This window comes from Camelus bactrianus, chromosome 9 (assembly GCF_048773025.1).
Source record: "Camelus bactrianus isolate YW-2024 breed Bactrian camel chromosome 9, ASM4877302v1, whole genome shotgun sequence".
Lineage (NCBI taxonomy): Eukaryota > Metazoa > Chordata > Mammalia > Artiodactyla > Camelidae > Camelus > Camelus bactrianus.
In genome coordinates, this window is record NC_133547.1 from 31,595,766 (window position 1) to 31,616,586 (window position 20,821).

Sequence of the window (20,821 nt, forward strand, 5' to 3'; positions counted from 1 at the left end):
ATATAGGACTTTTCTTCTATTTCCTATGAATGGTGAAAAAAATTATTTAACTTTAGCTCATCTGAAGCTAAATGACAAATTTTGCATTCACGCATCCCTGGAGTGAATGAAAGTAGTATTCCTAACTTACGGGGTACAGATAATAGCAAACGTATGTGCACGTGTATATGTATATATGCATGTTTGCACATATGTGTAGAATGTGGATACATATACACTTACAGTATACAAATTACATACACTAAATTACAGAGTATATAATCAAATGCAATTAATTACATATATTTCTATGTAATTAATCATTCTGCTAATGCCTAACATATTTTCTAAGCATTTCAATAATGTTTATTCGAGTAGTTCCATCATCATTATCTAGAAAAAGTGATGGTGTGCTTTTGTCTTAAGATTTTACAAAATCTGAAGATATTCAACCTGGTTGCCCTCTTGGTGTGTTGGGTGACACAAACATATCCACATGTCCTTATGTGCCTGGTGGAGTGTGTGCCTCTCTATGATAAAGACAACATGTTCCCCATCCCGTGGAAGAAAAGAGAAGACTTTTGTAACCTGCTGACTGGTGGTGGGGGAGCTTGTCAAAGATTCCTGCTGATCCATTCAGCAAAAGAAAACCTGCAGTAATATAATTTTGGTAGGATCAAGAAATATGATTAAAACAGGAAGCTTACACATCAACTCTGAATCCAATTTCACAGGTCAAACTTTTCAGGTAGTTAAAACACACTCAGAGACACACACATGGGCATTTATGATTGTAAAAGTAACTTATGTTCATTTTAAAAACTTGGAAAACAAAATAATATTATTAATATTAAATCATATATAATAATTGATATCATTATATAACATATTCAGGATTTTTTGAAAGTTGTGTTTACTTTCTATACTATTAAACAACCTGCTGATTTCACTAGAAGTATTTTAATAATTTATCATTTTATTTATATTTTTTCCATGCCACTCCAAATTTTCTCATGCCTTTTATTTGCTTTCTAAACTACCTATTCAATTCATTATTCATAAATATTTAGTTTGCCTTTTCCCCCTCCTATTTTTTAACTATGAAGAATTTTACTGACCTTCATTGTGCATAAAACTTTGTAATTCTAATGGGTATGTCTGAAAAGCAAAAGGAATCTTCAAATTACAAATGCTGTCACACTGCAAGACTGCCTTGACTGGGACGGGGAGATTTATATAGAGATAAAAATAGAAATAGAGATACAGTACATATATAGATATATATAAACAAAGAGACATATTTACACTCATACAATATCTGTACACACACACACACTTATCTGCAAGAGTAAGATTAAGTAGGATAGCGACAATATTCTTATCTTCAAATCTTATTCAGATGGACAAAATTATTCCCAGAGACAGTCTTTTACTCCAGTTCATGTATAAGCACTGGTTAAAGAAACATCAACGTAGTTTACACATTATGCTTAGCAAGGGATGCAAGATTAATATAACTAAAACAATAAGCAAGTAAAACAGTATCTAGGATTCAGGAGAGATACATCCCTTAAATCAGATGGCAAACAGCCCCAGTACCGCTGGGTATTAACAGAGGAGTGAAATTAAAGTTATACTTTATAGACTAACATATCTAGAAGGGAAAAACGAAAAAATATCTCTTTTTAATGCCTATGGATCTGTCTTCAGATCTCACTCTTTCAATGAAAAGTTTAGATTGCTATTTATATTCCTTCTACCTCTCAAAGTCTATGAGTCTAAAGCAAAGAAATAAGCATATTGAAGAATTTAAACTTCTGGCTTAAATAATATTTAGAATGTACTGTATCTCTCAAAACTATTTTCCTAGTTTACATGGTTACACTTTCAGTTTTAGCTCTGTGTGAATGGCTAGGTTTGTGATGCACCAACAACTACTATTACACACACCAGAAAAAAAGCCGGGAACGTAAACTGTGCAACTCAACATCACCATCTAGTGACAGAGTTCCTAACACGTGACGAAGCCAAGCAAAAAGGAACAGATTTCAGAGATACAATGTCCTGGTAGTTCACCTCTGTAACAGTGATCTAAGTGTTACAGCTCTCACTGCACGGGATTGACTCTACAAATAAAATACTAACTCCTAATCGGCAATGTTTGTACTCCAAAATGAGTTTATATTCTTACCATAGAGGAATATGCATAGATCTCACCAATTTATATTTTTGTGCATTAAGTCATTGTAAACAAGTTTCATGCGGCTTTTTACACTGTTTTCTTGATGAACTATATTTTATATGCACCTCTTCTTTAGAATTTGACACTCAGTTTTCTCAAGTTATTCAATTCAAGTACCTTTCATTTCATATACACATGGCCCACTACTGCCTTTGGAATTGAAAAGGGGACAAAGAAACACAATGTTTTAAAAGAGTCCCACTTTTCCCCTTGATGTTTACAATGTCTTACAGGGGCTAAGACGGGTGCAAAATATGATAATATGAAAATCAAATCACTTTGGCAATGATAAAAGGGTTGAGTTGGCAGTGATAAGGAGAAACACGATGAAAGTTGAGAATATCGCCTCTAAATTCACTATTAGCATACTATAGACAGAGATTGCACTTGGAGATGATACATTTTTTCTGTCCTTAAATTTTTTTATGTCATCATTTTCAGAAATGTTCAATACTTCCACAGAACCGTGGAACAACAATGGGGTCTCTAAGTTAGATAAGACATATTTTCTCTGATAGTCTACTTTCTAAAACCATGTTGAAGTTTGCCAGTCACTTCCATTATGTATGACATATGTCATTTCTCTGAAACAGCACTAGGCACCATTAAATGGAAATAATGTATACAAACATTACAATGCTTTGTATCTTCATTTTATTAATGTTTCATATATTACAAAGCATTCTCTCCTATTGTTGTTCTTATTAAGTTTTTAATCCTATCTTACAAAAAAGTTAGAGTAAAAAGATTAATTTCCCTAAAGTGACAGAGTATAAAATCTGTTTTTGCTCCTTGTCCCAGTATTCCTATATTATTTTATTCTTACCATTTTTCCATTTCTTACTTTATTATTTTTCTAATCATTCATGATACACTCCCATTGGAGAAAATTCAGAAGAACAGAAAATTATAAGCCTCCAAAAAAGTGTAAACCATCACCCAGATAGATATGAGCTATTTTGCTATATTTTATTCCTATCTTTTTTGGTTCATTCTTTATATTCAATGGAGGTCATTTTTTACATGCAATTTTGTTTCCTGATATTTTTCACTAAACAGTATAACATGAGGATTCTTGGGTCACTAAAAACACTGTGTTAAAGATCATAATTAAACATGCCATAATTTATCATTATGTGCATGCGTACATATATATTTTTATAAATATATAAGCATATATAGTATATTATACATATGATTTTATAATCTAAAATCTTCATTTTCTTCTTAATAGTAGACAATTAGGTTCCATTCAGTTTGTTTACTGTTTTATTCTACAGTTTAAGAAACAGATTGTTCATAATTTCTGTCTTCTGCATAGTGTACTTCAGGAAATTAAATTAATATGAAAAAGGGTACATCTGTTTAAATGTTCTTCATACTTATTGGCATGCTCCTTTCGTTACACCCAGCAGTAATCACAACTCCTTGAGCTCTAAGAATGAGACAATGGTTGTCTTACCATTCCACCTCCAGCACTTAAAAATCTCCTCCCCGCTGAACTGCAGTAATGTCAATAAGCAAGAAATTGGTATTTTTATATGTAATTTATATTTTGTTTCCTACTAAAGTTGAATGTTTTCAAGGGTTTCTTAGTCATACTTTGCCAATTAACCACTGAGCTCCTAATCTTTTTGAATCCCTTACACACAACAATACAGAATACTGATACTGTCTTTCCATTTTTTAATTTTTTTCCATGTACAGAAGCTTTTTAATGCAGCCAAAGCTTAGTGATTTCTTCAACTGCTTTTTAGCTCATTATCTCTTTCCCCACCCATACCTCAGAGACAGTCACTTCCCTGGTCTGCTGGACTCTGGGTGTCTCATTTACTTCTTTTAGCACTTTAATATACATGAAACTTCCTTCAGCATATATGACATGAAAATTTAAGGTGATTTCTTTGTTTCAAATGCCAAAACAGCTGACTCATACCATTTTTTCCTGATGAATCATTTTTCCTTCTTGGACCGTTTTTTCTTGTTGAAGTGATTTGGGGTTCTCTTTAATATAACCACCTCACAGGATCTTCACAGGATCTATGAGTTACAACCACTAACTGCTTGTAGGTAACACACAGGGAAGTTCATGGATTTCCATCTTTACCTTAAAACTGAGCACATTACTAAATTCTTTTATTAATTTCTAGGGTGTTTTTGTTGTTAATTCTACAGAGATTTCTACAAATAAGTCAAGTCTTTAAAGAATAATAGTTACTTTGTCTCCTCCATACAAAGTCATGCTTGTTAATGTTGGTTTTCCATCCATCACTGTTATGAACCTACCTTTTACTCTTCATTTCTTGACAGCGATAGAGTGTATGTGACGCGCATGTGTGATGTGTGTGAATGTGGGTTAGCCTTACCCCAGCTCTCCACCAATGAGAATCCCATCGGTGAGAAGTGGAAGAAAGTCATGTTAGCAGCTTAAAAACATCCCTCTGGGGCGACGCTGTCCAAACCACAGCCACTAACCACATGCAATGATTTACATTCAAATTAATACAAATTAAATAAAGTTAAACATTGAGTTCCTCAGCTACGCTAGCCACAGTTCTGGTGCTCGGTAAGCACACGTGGCCAGCGGCTGTCGTACTGAGCAGCTCCTGGCGGGGAGCCTTTCCCTCCCGCTTGCGGGAAGTTCTGCTGAGCAGGCACTGCTCTGGCCGTCTCCACGAGCCACAGAGCGCTGGGCAGCACCACCACCACCCCTGTCTTCTCAGGCACACCATATTGCAGTCCCAACTTGCTCTGTTGGAGAAGGTTATTTAAAATGTTTAAATGCCAAAATATGTTTTTCTCTGACACACATTTTCCTAAGCCCAGCATTACTTACGCTTCTGCCTAGATTTCCCTCCTTTCTGGTTCAACGCACTATCCTTGGAAATCACATGCTTTCCTACAGCTACAAGTATCAAAATACTTAACAAGTCCTGATGCCAACCCCCAGTCTTTTCCCTGAATTATAGAATTGCATTTTCCCTTTGCCTACTGCAAATTTACACGAGTTTGCCACAGCTATCTCAAATTCATTTGAAAACCGAAATCCTCTTCCTTATCCTCTTCTTTTTCTCTTTCCCTACCGCAGTTAATGAATATCCAAATACTCCAAATGAAAACATATGAGTTTAAATTTACACAATGTTGCATGTCAATTATACTTCAGTAAAACTGGAAAGGAAAAAAAAAACTGGACCAGAAAGTTAAAAAGTATTTTTGACTTGCCCTTGATAAGTATCCTTCTTCTTACCTTTTATTTTTAACAATAATTCAACAAATAGTGATTAAGCACCTACTGTATGCTAATACTATGGTAAGGCTAAGAACACAACAGGGAGCAAAAAAGCAATCCTCCTACCCTCATGGGATTTACTATCAGGAGACACAAATACATTAGACTTTATTCTAAAAGCATAAGAAAACTTTAAAAGGTTTTAACAGAACAACACAGATTAATCAAATTCATGACTTTTGAGGGTATGAAGTCACAAAGTTTCATCAGATCTACGTTCTCAATATTTCTACATTTCTCAAACACACTCTCCTCTGTTGACCTCTACATTCTTCTACCTTTATCTTAGTGGGTCACTGATTTCTCTAGCTCTCTCCTTCCCTCCACTGCACCTTCCACTTTGTTGCCAAAAGAAACTTTTAAATTATTTTTCCCACTCTGGATATGAGTTAAAATCTAATCAAATACCTGTTTTATTTAGCCAGCACATTCTAGAGTAGGTTGTAGCCCCCTGTGCACTTCACACAGGCCGCCACGGGTCCTCACATCTGGGATCGGAGAAGCACAAGAAGGCCCTGTAATGACTGCTGAGCTGTGTTACGGATGAAAGAACAGGTTCAGGACTGCATGGCCAAGGCTGGCCACAAAGACGGATGGATGAGGTGGCAGAGAACTGAGAGAGGCAAGGGTCCTCTCCTTTTCATTCTAAGCTCATAGAAGTAGCAGAACCTTAATAAACAAGGAGGTATACCCAACTTGGTGAAGGGGCCCAAACACAGCAGCCACGAATGTCAGTCTTCAGACTCAGTCCAGTTCCACTTCAGCTTCTCCGGGCTAGACACACTCTGGAAGAGGACACCTCAGTGGGTACCTGCAGCCACCTGAGGGCTGGAGCAGAACTTAAGCTAGTGAGAGACAAAAGATGCTCTCATAGCCAACCCACGTCATGCCCATGGACCAAGAGGAAAAATGCCACGGAATTCTGGAGACCAGGGAAAAGACTCAAGTACTGAAGCCCTGAGTCTTCACACCAAGCATCTGTATGTCTCGCCAATTAGGCCATTAGCTCCTGGAGGGCAGGGACGCTCTCTTACTCATATCGGTGACCCCATTACAGAACTCCAATAAATGATAACTAAATAAATAAATGTACCTATCTGTACACTGCATCTTCATACTCTATTAGAATTCTACAAAGCTGTAAAATAATCTTCATAGCTTTTGTATTTAATCTTGCCATCCTCTTCCTTAAAAACCACAATGACCCCCTGAAGCAATATGAAGTACCCATCATAGCAAGCTAGGCTCTTTGTAACTGACGTCTAGACTATGGTAACAAACACATGTCCAACCAGACTCTGAAACCAGCCCCTGAGCTAACTGAGGGTTTTGGTCAATTATTCATACCCATCTCCCACTGCCCCCTCTCACACTCTGAGTCTCTGAATAGTTCCCATCATCCCTGCCAACCTCATACTGCTTTATTACTCCCAAGGATTCTTGGCAAATAAGAACAGATATTACTGTCTGAAAAATTCAGCCTGTGTGAATTTTGCGGAAAAACATATCTTCAAAAATTCTTGAAAAAAATGTGCTTTACATCAGGCCTCTTACTGTTCTTGAAAACAGATCCTGCACCTTCAGCCCAGTGCCTTTGCTCAGTACTACACCCTCTGCCTACAAAACCAGTCAGCTCTCAAGGCCAAGATCAAATTTCCTATTCTATGGTTTTCATTGATTTAAAACCCTTCATGTAAGGCAAAATACGATCACAGATAAGGAAACAATTAGTTTTTGCCCTTTAATACATTCTCCTCTTATTCTATTCATCACACATTATAACTCTTTGTTTATATTGCTTTCATAACCTCACATACAAGAATGAGCGCCTGCTGCATTTTCTAAAGGCAAACAACAAAAATTTTAAAAAGCGCCAGACCCAAAGAATACTAAATTGCTGAATGCTTTGGGTACTAGATTATTGGTGTTTAGGGTAGCTAAATATTACGAATATGTGTGTGTGAGTAAAACATGCATCCCCTGTAAACAAAGTACATTACACAACCATAGAGTCACACGCCGGTTTAAATTACCTAAACTACTGCTCTATCTCACAGCGTGAGTGGTTGAGAGGTGGCTCTAGCCAGGTAGTACTTGTTTTCCTCATTGGTTCATCTCTACCTTTTTACAAGCAGAATATCCTGGTATTTTCTAAAATAGCAAGTATACAAAATTTGGGAGAATTTAATCCTCTCTTCATACGGAGTTCTCCCATAATTCAATTTCTTTCTTTCTTGATGACGAATTTTCTATACGAATTACACGTCCTTTCCTAGTTCATTGTTTTTCCCTCACTCGCACCTGTTTTCATTCCCGTTGCCGCTCTGCAGTTCCTTCTGTGTTTTTGGCCTTCAGTTCTTTTATTCAAAGCTTCAGAAGTGGCCTTCTCTTTGTCTCCCTGTGTGCCTATGTGTTTACTTGAAACCGAATAGATATAAAAACACAGATAACTGTGCTTTTCTAAATAATTCTCAGTGTGTATGCTTAATATACTCAAAATTATTATAATAAGCATATACAAAATAATGTGTTCAATTTATAGCTGTGGTAGTTTGAGAGAGGAGATAAAGAATACACTGAAAACTTGCAGTTTAGACATAAATACTGCACTGGCCTTTTCCACAATATATTTTACATTTTATTTTAAATTTACTACTATTTTCAGTAACCAACTTTCTGAGAATATCCAATTGCATTTTATATAAATACAAATTCTCTGTTGTGGACCCAGTTTTATTTTCCCTCTTTTTTTATTAGTAAAGACATTAACAATAAAATAGGCTCACTTGCTCCAGCTGGTAATTTCTCAGTACTAGTAATATATTATTCCTCTTTTTGTGACATCATAATCATCTATATAGAAGTACCATGTATCTTTGTGTAGAAGCTACTGTTTCCATTAAATTTAATTACCTCCCCCTGTGGTTTTAAATAGAAGTGGCTTCAAAATGAGGGCAGCTTCTATTAAATTTAATTACTTTCCCCTGCTGCTTGCATGGTAAAAGGGAGGTCACTAAATGAGAGCAGCTTCTAGACTAAAGTATATGGTAACTGTGTGCCAGCAATAACAAAACTGGGCCCGAACCACCCTTCTAGGGAGCCTCACAGGTTTATCCTTTCTTCTATTTTAAATTTTTTTTAGCCTTGATTTAAGCCCCTAAAAATATGAGCGTTGATAGAAGAAGATACATTTTAAAAATCAATTTTAGTTTCATAGTCTACATAAAAGTAAATATACGATTTCTGTATAAATATATTGGAAATTATCCCACTCGAAGGTTCAAGCTCAGAACTTTTAAGATTAATATCATTTGTTGTCATTTCTCCAGCTGTAAGGATGATGAGTTTTATTCTTCACACATTTTAATGTCTAGTAAAAAGCCTTCTTTGATTTTGATCAGATGGATTTAAAGACTGCTTCCTAAAAGTTATTAAAAAGGTATTAAGTTTGGGGAGATTTCAGAGAAATATTTAGAAACAGTAATGCTAAAAAGTGAAAAAAAATATTGAGTTCATTATAAACTGTTGTATTTGAAAAAAAGTTAATCTATATACTTTATAATAGTATGGAAATATTTATCTGTTTAAAAACACTATGGTATAATCCTCTAAAACCTAATAGAATATGAAATTTTAAGTACCTCTTTTTTAATTAAATATTAATTAGGAGAAAATACTATTCAGTTAAACCACCATTATACTATTTATTTTTTTATACAGGCAGAATGTAGATGAACAATATTTCCATTCAATCATACAGTTTAGTATAAATATAAAACAAGACACCCCTTAAGCATTTTAAGTAACAAATTAAACATTTACATTTTTTACTGTGCACTGAGGCTTAACATTTATGCAGCTTCAAAACCAAAGTACAGCCTCAAGGGAAGTCTCTCCACTGACAAATTAATACCTTAGAGAACAGAGCTGAATGGTGGCAATGAACTCATTTGTTCCCCCAATAATGAAGAATGACTTTTTCTTTACCACATCTGTGACTGTTGCTATGGTGACCCAGACTTACCTCATTGCTTCTCGGAGAGCTCCTCGCTCACCAAGAGTCGTGTGCTTGATGTCATCAAAATTATTCTCCAGCTTCTCGCAATTCTGCAACATATTAGAAAAATGCATTAATCCTCCAACATCCTGAGATAAAATTATATCTATGCAATTATGTAAAAATATAATTGATTATATTGATTATGGACTCGAAAAACATGCACACCACTTTAATTGGGTAGGATTCATTAAAATTGACACTGAATTCAACAGTAACAAAATAAAAACGTCTTATGATACAGCTGTCACAGTGGTCTTTTTATTAATAATTCAAAATTGGGTAAATAGAAGAAATGAATATTATATAAAAGTATTATAACTTCTAGATTTTTGAGGTTTAAAAATTAGTTCTCTAAAATAATCTCAAGTATATCAAAGCAAATTTGAATTGAAAAGGAAAAATCAATAGAGTAAGTATGAAATCACAATAAACCATATATGATAAACACCTAGTTCAAAAAAAATTAGCATTTACTGACATGGAAAGATAAAGCTCAGATATAATATAATAATAAAAGTGCAAATACTTTGGAATCAAAATTTTATAATGAGATCTTTAAATAACAATTGTATATATACTGTTCACAAATATATATATGAAAATAAGTAAGTCCAATCATTAAAATTAAGTGACATTATATTATCATTACTGAACTAAATTTTCTAAGAGGTTTTTTTTTCCAGTTTTAACTATATCTTTATGTGTAAAACTAACTTAATCGTACTTGACCCTAATAAGTCTTGAAAACATAGTGTATAGGATTAAATTTAGACTAAGAAATGTATCCATGTGAATTTTCTGGCACATCAGATTTCATGTACAATTTAGTGGCATTTTGTTAACAAAATAATTGGATTTAGCATTTTAGTTAATTTAACAAAAAGAAAAACTAAATAAAATTTTAAATATTAATGTGTTCTACTTTAAATTGTAAATAAGTATGCTGGATTTTATAAAATTATAGAATTTAGATTAATAATTTCCAATGTGTAAGAATTCACTGATTTAAAACCTATTGAGATATATATACCACTATCTTACCTTGATTTTCTTAGATCAGGCAAATTAAGGTAAAAATTCTTTTTAACACATAGTTATATGCTTTTTACAATGAAAATCTTGAAAATTACCAAAATGTGTCTAAAATAATTTGAATTCTAAATAAAAGTCCTTTTTTGGATATGTAAGCTGCAAACATTGCCCGCTCTGAATCTTGTTTTTTCACTTTTTAATAGTATCTTTCAATAAAGATAATTTCTTATTTTTAATAAGGTCGAATTTATTATCACTTAAAATTATGGTTAGTGCTTTTTGTGTCCTGTTTAAGAAATCTTTAACTTCTTCAAGGCTATAAAATTTTTTTCCTACATTTTTTCCACAAAGCTTTATTATTTTACATTCCACATTAGATGTGTAATCCATCTGGGATTGATATTTGTATGTGGGGTGGAACAGGAAATCACACCATTTAACTCAGCAATTAAGTCAGTACTACTTATTGAAAAGACCGTCACTTCCTCACTTTAATTCATCTTTCCATAAAGTAAGACACAGTACCCACGGGGGTCTGTTTCTGGAGTCCATAATGACCAACTGCTCAATTTCCTATACTTGTGCCAGTATCACACTCTTTTAATTACCTATCTCTATAATAAATAAAGAACCCATACAAAGAAATATGAAAAAGCAGATAACCCGATGGAAAATGGTCAAAAGACTTACATAACACTATATAAAAGAATATGAAGAGATAATTTTTTTAAAATGCTCAATATCATTAGTCATGCAAAATGCAAATTTAAATAATGAGATATCACTACACACTTTGGAACTGTCTAAAATGAAAAAGATAAATGATAGAAAATTGTTTTTTCGCATAAAAAGGAAATGAAGCACTGCTGGTGGAACTATAAGTTGTTACAATCACTTTGTAAAGCTTTTTGGTAGTACTTTCAAAAGTTGAATATTCATGTGTAGGAGTACACCCAGAACAAATATATAATATGTTCACCTAAAGCCATATACAAGAATGTTAATATCAACACTATTCAAAATGTCCCCAAACTGGAAACAAGTCAAATGCACATAAAGGTGGACTATATAAATACGTTGTGTTATATTAATATAATGGAAAACCCCATACCAATGAGAATGAACAAACTACAGCTACGTGGAGTAACATGGAGGCATTTCACAGACATAGTATTGAATAAATGAAGGGACACACAAAAGAGCACATAGCAACATTATTCCACTTACATGAAGTTCAAAACTAAGCAAAGATACAGTGAATGATCCAGAAATGAAAATAAGAAAACAATTCCATTTATAAGACATAAAAAAGCTTAACCAAAAAGCATAAGACTTGTGTACTGAAAAGTACTAAATATTATGAAAAAAATTAAAGAAGGCCAAAATAAATGGAAAGACATCCCATGTTCATGGATTTAGAATACTTAATATTGTTAAGGTGGTACTACCCCCTAAATTGATCTAAAGATTCAATGCAATTCCTGTCAAAGTCCCAGCTTTTTTTTTTTTTTTTGCAGATTTTGATAAGCTTATCCTAAAATTCAAATAAAAATATAAGGAGCCCAGAATAACCAAAAGCTTCTTAAAAACAGGAGAGCAAAGTTCAAGGACTAATACTTTTTGATTTCAAAACTGACTGTAAACCTCCAGTAATCACGACATGTATCTGCATAAATATATATGCACCAATGTTCCTAGCAGCATTATTCACAACAGCCAAAGAGTGGGAAAAGCCCAAGTCAATAAAATGATAAATGGATAAACAAATTGGTATATTGATACAATCAAATATTATTCAGCCATAAATAGGTAAGTTCTAATACATGCTATAACATGATGAGCCTTGAAAACGTTATGCTAAGTGAAAACGGCAGATACAAAAGGCCGCACTGTATGATTGCATTTATATGAAATGTCCAGTACAGGCTTATCCATAGAGGCAGAAAGGAGATTAGTGCTTGCCAGGGGCTGGAGAAAAGGGAGGAATTACTGCCAGTGGAACTGGGGTTTCTTTTTGGGGACATGAAAGCATTCTGGAATTCTAGGGGATTCTATATGTTAGTGTAGGACTATTCTAGAACACAATTTCAGGAATAAATAAGACAGAGTGGACTTATTTTGCAGGATATAAAAAACTTCCAAACAATTCTAAAAATTATCTTGCCCATGATTATGACTTATATTTCCTATTTTTCAAGTGCTTCATAATTGCATGAGATAGTTACATGAGAAAGCTGCAACCATCACAGCAGAAGCAAGGTGGACAATGTATTTTATAGAAAAGAAGGAAGGGAAAGGCAAAGAGAAAATAAAAAGGAAAAGCAGACACAGAGAGAGAATGAATGAACAAACTACTCAGATTAGCAAGCACAAGAACAAGAAAAATCAATGATTAGCAAGAAAACAAAACAAACAAACAAACAAACAAAAACTCTGGAACAAAAAGTCAGGCCCACTAGCCTAAACACCACAGAGCAGGCAAGTGAGAACACACAGGAAAGATAAAAGGACATGAAAAATATTAAATTCAGTGCTGACCAGACATTCCATTTGCTACAACAGGCAAAGATTATTTCTACTTAATTAGTAGGAAACTGGAAATCCATATCAACAACCAAGGTAAATGTTATAGGTTTTTTTGGCAAATAAGGATGAATTATAGTAAACCAGCTAACATTGAGGGCTTACCCTGTATTAGACGGTTTTCTAGGAACTTTACCCATTTAATCTGCACAGCAACCATGGAGATCCATACGTTACAAATGAGGAAACAGGCACAGGGAGATTAAGACAACTTGCTGAAGGTCACATAGTTAGCGAGGTATAAAGCAAGGATTTGAATCCAAGGAGTCTGTCCTCAGAGCCAGACTCATATCCCTCAGAGACTGTTTCAAAAGAGGAAACTGAACAAAGCAAATACAATAAAGTTCTGAACAGGTCCTCCGCTAGCTGTTTGTTGTTAAATTTAGATACTTGGCGGGACGGATAATAGTTTCCCAGTAAAGTGGGACAAAAATTCTTAAAGAATTCTGTCCCATTTCTTTCTAGATGTGCTACACTTTACGATGTAGAAAAATAAGGAATCCAATATACACATGTTTAGGGCAAATTAATATCCATAAATATTTTGCATGCAACAGTCTTTATTTGGGTCTGTGACACCACTGTGACAAATATAATGAGCAATTAAATTCCCAAGTGCTCAGATTTTGGCAGCAATTAAAGTACAAACTAGAAACTAAGCATCAAAAAGAACTGGCTTTGGTGGCCTCCTGCCAAATGAATCCCCATGGGTTGAGGGAAGGTCTAGAGTTTCAACTGTGATAGATTTTATACTGTCTTATATCTCATCTGTATTAAGGATTATATAAAAGTATAATATAGCAAATCAGTAGACTATCAACAGCACCAGGGGAGCAAAATAACACACAAGAAGATCTCTGAATGCTGAGAAATGTAAATAAGACAACAGTGATTTCTGCTTAAACTATACCAAGCAATAACACATTCAACCCAATATCTACTGATTCATATGCTGGATGGGGCAGGAAAGAAGCAAAAAGTTAGCAAATTACATTATTAAATAAAGGAATGATGGTATTACCATAGGGCTTAATTTCCATTAGGACTGCATTTCCTTTATGAAATAATCACAATAACTAGAACTAAACAGATTGGATTTCAAATTTATAGAGTTACCTTAATTTTTTAATTAGAAAATTAATTTTAATAAATGAGTAAACCCAGTTCTATATTACTAAGGTCACAGACAGTTAACAGCACAGCCACCAGAACTTTAGTCTTAGAATTACTAAATAACAAAAGCTGAAGTTAATCAATTAAATGTTAATTCAGAAAGAAAAATCTTGAATATTTATTACTTATTAGGCATCACATTAAGCAACACGGATATAAAGGGAAATAACAAAAGACCCCCCATATGGATCACAGTCCAGTGATGATATAGAGGAGAGGAATTTAATTCTCCTAGAGCAGAGATGTCTATGCATTGTTTCTGAACATGTTTGAAATGAATCAAAATTTTCCAGATTAAGGGGGTGCTGGCGAGGGGATAGAAGGCGAAGGTACTAGACTCAGCTCTAGCTTCCGACCTCAGCATTGCTGCCTACTAGCTACATGTCCTTAGGCAGGACACTTAGTTCATTCTAAACAATATACTTGAACTTCCTAGGGCTGCCCGCAGAATTAAATAAGATAATATATCTAAATCACTTAGTACATTGAACAAATAGAAGGTTTTCAATAAATGGAGGAAAAGGAGAAAAAGAATAAGGAGAAGGAAGAGGAAGAGAATTCATGAACTCCACCATAATCCTAATGGATTGGATTTTATGGGACAAAGTAGAAAAATGTGCATTGTTCATGTCTTTAAAGTGATTCTAATGAATAGTAAAGCAAAATAAATACAGTCTTTATGAAAAAATAAAGATTTCTAACTTTTTGATCATAAGATCCCTTTGAGAATATAATGAAAAATATCTTTTCCTCTTAAAAATTATTCACAAAAAATTCATATATATATATATATACATATATATATGCTATATATAATTTCAATGAGCCAATAGATCCCCTAAAACCCACTTATGGCCCTATGTCTATGGCTAATTAAATTTTAACCTCAGGAAGGATGATTTTGCAATGGACCTAGATGACACAGAAATGAAAATTACAAATAAAATCAGTTATCCAAGAACCTGGAGAAGCAAGGGGTCCAATAGTTGGCAAATTTCTACTCATGTTTGATAGTAATGCTTAAGTCAAGCATTCAACTTATTAATAAAGAACATTATGCAGAAGTCAATCCTGTTGCCAAGCTAAAAGCTAAAAGTGAAAGCCAGTCATACACTCATTCATTAACTGAATATTTATTTAGATTCTAATAGGTGCCAGATACATGGAAGTTACTGGGGAAATGAAGGCTTAAAAAAAAAATCCACCTTTTTATTTTCAAAAAACAGAGTTTCAATGCAATACGGAAACTGTTGTAAGCATGTCCCAAATACAGTGGAAAAATCATTGCCATGTATTAATCATGTATTGATATGATCATAACATATCACAGATGATTAAAAGCCTACAGGATACCATATTTTGAAAGATCCATAGGGAATCATCACCAAGGAGGCCACAAGTTTTATGGAGGTAACTGTGAATTCACATTTTAAAATCTGAGGAATTTAAGTAAAATAGCACATTGCAAGTTATACTGCTACAACTCTAAGGCAATTAAACATTGACTAATCTAATGGGTTTCTTTACCTAGTAAGGTAAACAGGGAAAAGATAATACCAGTGCATATGTTTCTCATCTAGTTAGAAATTCCTGCAAATGGCATTATTTCATTCTTTTTTACAGCTGAGTAATATTCCATTGTGTGTGTGTATCTGTATGTATGTATATATATATATAACCATAACTTCTTTATCCATTCATCTCTCAAAAGACATTTAGGTTGTTTCCATGTTGGCTACTATAAATAGTGCAGCTATAAACATTGAGGTGCATGTGCCTTTTCAAATTAGGGTTTTCTCTGCATATATGCCCAGGAGTGGGATTCCCAGATTATATGGTAACTCTATTCTGAGTTTTTAAAGGAATCTCCATACTGTCCTCCAAAGTGGCTGCACCAACTTACATTCCCACCAACAGAGTACAAGGGTTCCTTTTTCTTCATACCTTCTCCAGAATTTATTATTTGTAGACTTTTTAATAATGGCCATTCTGACTAGTGTGAAGTGATACCGCACTGTAGTTTTAATTTGCATTTCTCCAATAATTTGTGAAACTGAGATCCTTTCCACGTGCCTGTAGCCATCTGGATGTCTTCTATGGAGAATGTCTGTTTAGGTCTTCTGCCCATTTCTTGATTGGGTTGCTTGTTTTGTTTTGTTTTGTTTTTTGATATTAAACTATATGAGCTATCTGTATATTTTAAAAATTAGTCCCTTGTCAGTCGTGTCATTTGCAAATATTTTCTCCCATTCTGTAGGCTGTTTTGTTGTTGTTGTTGATGGTATGCTTAGCTGTGCAAAAGTTTTTCAGTTTAATTAGGTGCCATTTGTTTATTTTGGGGTTTCCCCCCCCCATTATTCTAGGAGTTGATTTGAAAAAAATATTACTGAGATTTATATCAAACAGTGTTCTCCCTATGTTTTCCTCTAGGAGTTTTACAGCATCCAGTCTTTCTTACATTAGTTGCAGCAATATAGATGGACCTAGATGATCATATTAAGGAAATAGGTCAAAGAGAAAAAGACAAGTATCATATGATCTCACTTAGATGTGAAATCTAAATTTAAAAAAATACATATTTTATTTACAAACCAGAAATAGACTCACAAAGAAAACAAACTGTGGTTACCAGTGGGGGAGGAGGAGGTAGATTATTAGGAGTTTGGGATTAACAGATATACATTACTATATATAAAATAGGTAAACAACAAGGACCTACTATATAGCACAGGGAACTATATTCAATTTCTTGTAATGAGCCATAATAGAAAAAAAACTGAAAAAAAAATATATATGCATGTATATGTGTAATTGAATTGCTTTGCTGTATACCTGAAACTAACACTATAAATCGACTACACTTCAATAAAAAATAAGAATAAAAACATTTCTAAGGTCTACGTTCCTTTAAAGAATGAGTCAATTAAATGAATTTACTCTTCTAGTAAACTGTTATATTTTAAATCTTGATATTCAACAAAAAGCCTCAAAACCAGCCCCACTGAAGTTCTTTACAAGTGAAGTAAGAAATAACGACATTCAGAATTTTTTACATTCCAGATGAACATCCTAATACCAATATATGACTTCCAGTTCTAATCAAGAGATTCATATTTCAATAGGTAATTGCTTTTCCCTTCGGTATGTCTTAACTAGTCTAATCCTTTCAGGGAACATTAAGACATAATCATATTTAGCTAATGTCATTTCACTAATGGTGGCCAGCTTACAATCAGGTCCCGTCTAGGAGAATCTCATATAAGCCACAGCGAAATGGAATATAATGCAGTAGGAGACGCAGGAGCTGCAGAGACAGGAAATCTGTTTCTAAGTTCCAGCTTTGAAACTAAATTGCTCGTATAGTCTTAGGAAAATGCTTAACATCTCAGTCTGCAAATATGCCCTCACGAAATAAAGGTACTGATGAAGATGATAAAAATAATGATACCCACTTTTAAGTATTGTTGTGATGATAAATTAAATGAGATCATGTATGTGAAAATATATTCTAAACAAGAAACTGCTATTCAGATACTGCTGTACATTTTTAAATGAAAAAAAATAAATCTCATTTCCAGGTTCATAGTCTAAATCAAAATGTTGTTAAGTTATATTTACCTTGGAGTATTTTAAGATTTTAACTCTTACCCATGGTAAGAATTAAGTAATATTTTCATACTTTCCCAAAGTAGGAAAAATTAAAATAAAAACATTTCTGCTGCAGAATCTTACCTGCTGATCATTAATTCCTACATCTAAAGGAGGTCAACAAAATTCAAGATTGAGTATTTACTTTTTAGTTCTTATTGCTTATTCAAAATTACCACATAGTCCTCTACATAATGCATGGTCATGTTTTGATTGAGTTTCACAGACTTTACACGACAACCAACTAAAACACAGTATCATTATTTCAACAAATATTGTGGAGCACTGTGTGCCAGGCACTGCCAATCTCAAATCACTACACAAACCTTAATATTTGCTTTTGGGGAGTAATTAGTATTTACTGATTCCCTTAATCTTGAAGAGGGGAAGGCTTTCAAAGAGCAATTTAAACAATGAAAATCTACTAGTTCAACCAGGGAGACGGTAAGTATGATAGGACCCATCTCATTTGCTACCAGGGTTCCAGCACTCAGTTTGCTCCAGTCACAGCGCCTCATCGCTGTTCATTTTACACAAAAGCACCCTTTCTCCTCAGGGTCCTTGCACTTGCTGTTCTTTTCTGTCTGAAATGTTCTTCCCCAAAACATTCACAGGGCTTACTCCCTCATCTCATTCAGGTCTCTGTTTAAATGTCACTTCTTGGAAGATGGGGCATAGCTCAGTGGTAGAGGGCGTGCTTTTATGCATGAGGTCCTAGGTTCAATCCCCAGGACCTCCATTACAAAATAAACAAACAAACAACCTAATGACCTCCCCTCCAAAAAACAGCAAAAAATTTTTTTTCTAATTAATAAAATAAATGTCACTTCTTTAGAAACATCTTCCCTGCAGTCTCTAACAATGAACCTATCTTCACTCTCGGCCCCCTTTCCCTACTTTACCGTTCTTCTTCATAACATTTATTATACTTAACATTATATTACATGTTATAGTATCTTTAAAATACTGACTGTATTTACAAAAGCAAGAGATAGATTGTTTTGTTATTTATAAATATTGACTGTATTTATAAAGGCAAGAGGTTTCTTTTTTTTTTAAATTATTCATTTACTGCTGTATTTCCACAGTAGTAAACCATTAAAGGTTTGTTGAATGGATGTTCTAGGAATTTTTACATAGTCTAGTCATACATGAATCAGAAGCTAGGTTCAATTAAAAGTGCAAAATAAAGTCAGTGAAGGCAGCTAGCTATCTTTCCTCCAAGAGACCCTCCATGTAACCTTAACTTGATGACTACACCATGGTCGAAATTTGGTTATTCACTCTTGCAAATTAACAAAGTTAATTTTGTCAGCCCATTACAATGAATCTGCCTTTCATATTCTGTTAATTATGACAATTAAATTTACTATGTTTAATTTGGTCAAAATCTACAAAAATCTACTTAGACTATATGGCTGTGCAAAGCAATGTATACTGTATTATAACAGTACCACAGGGAGCATGTAAGATGTGAGGTTAGACACCAGGGAAATGCACAGATCTGAACACAGTCTTTTCTCTAGTGCTGGGAAGGACCACTTAGGTTAAAATTCTATTTAACAAATAATTAAAAATGGCTACGTATCATTTTAAGCTATTTCAATTATCTTCTTTGGAATAAAACCCTGGGATCACAACAAACAAAAACTGAGTCAATTCAAACAAGAAGGAGAAATTCAGTAACAGAAATACTGAAATTTAACAATTACTAGTATATCAAAAATTCTTAATGTACATTGCAAAGAAAAATACGAAAATCAATTCAACATAAACCTCCATAAACAGTACTTATACTGATAAACGGATTTTTGTTTATAAAGACATGTGCCTAAGATTTCCCTATTTACAGTTATGGAATGCTTGGTACTACATAGATAACAAACAAATAAACAAACAAACACCCTAAAATAGTATTTCTAATCATTATCTTTAAAAGCTCATGTCTGTTTAAATATGTGAGAAAAGATTAATAGAATCATTTAGGTTCTTGTGTTAAGTTAAAATTCAGGAAAGCAATCATTTTTAAGTCACAAAAGAAAAGGCCTTCTAATACCCTTTTGGTTTTGAAGAAATAAATGCTTTTACTTGACAGTTACTTACATAAATTTGTATCAAAAAGAGAAGTTGGCAGAGACTTCTAAATTCATAACAATTGTCTATTAGTCTGTTTTTAATAATTTTTTGTTGGCATGTAATCCTCTTTAATTAGGTTCCACTCTCTGTTGTTTCAAGACTCCATAAACTGGTGTCTTATATACCAGCTGCTAAAGCAGGAGTTACTGTCTAAATGATATTCACAATGAGTATTTAGAAGGTTTACAATTATACCCTTGCTAATAAATTGTGCTATTTTCCCCAACAATTTTAAGTGCTAATCTTCAGAAGGCACTTTAAAATTAGCTAAAATTCTGTCAAGAGATTTACAAAAATTGTTAGCATGAAGATAATTATGTCACAGTCCTTGGACTCCATCTCTGATTGTGTGCATAAATCAGAAAATGTCAGCTGTGTTTTCCCTTAATAATTATCCTTGCAGCAATATATTATAGTCTAAACTCCTATTATAATTCTTGTTTCTGGTTTCTAAAACACCAGACAGTTATTTCAAAAGTTTGGAACTGATTAAATAATTTATATTCCCTGGAATAGTAAGTAATTATCAGTCCTAAAATTTTAAGTATCAGTAATAGTGGATCAACATGGACAAAAAAATTCAGTGTTCATAAACCCTCACACTTCACTTTAAGGAACTAAACATCTGGATGTGATAATATTTTTATTAAATATTGATAGGTAAAAATCTAACATA

At 33.6% G+C, this 20,821-nt stretch overlaps 1 protein-coding gene across 3 annotated transcripts in view; it reads right to left on the bottom strand.

Moving 5' to 3' along the window:
- The window catches only part of DPYD (dihydropyrimidine dehydrogenase), a 720,294-nt gene that overhangs the window by 614,944 nt on the left and 84,529 nt on the right, over window positions 1–20,821 (bottom strand). For all 3 annotated transcript variants that reach the window (XR_012509124.1, XM_074370016.1, XM_074370017.1), the window contains exon 3: window positions 9,538–9,620. Coding sequence is in view for 2 of the 3 variants with exons in the window: in XM_074370016.1 (XP_074226117.1) it covers window positions 9,538–9,620 (83 nt within the window). In the remaining variant the exon portion in view is untranslated. The remainder of the gene's footprint in view (window positions 1–9,537; window positions 9,621–20,821) is intronic.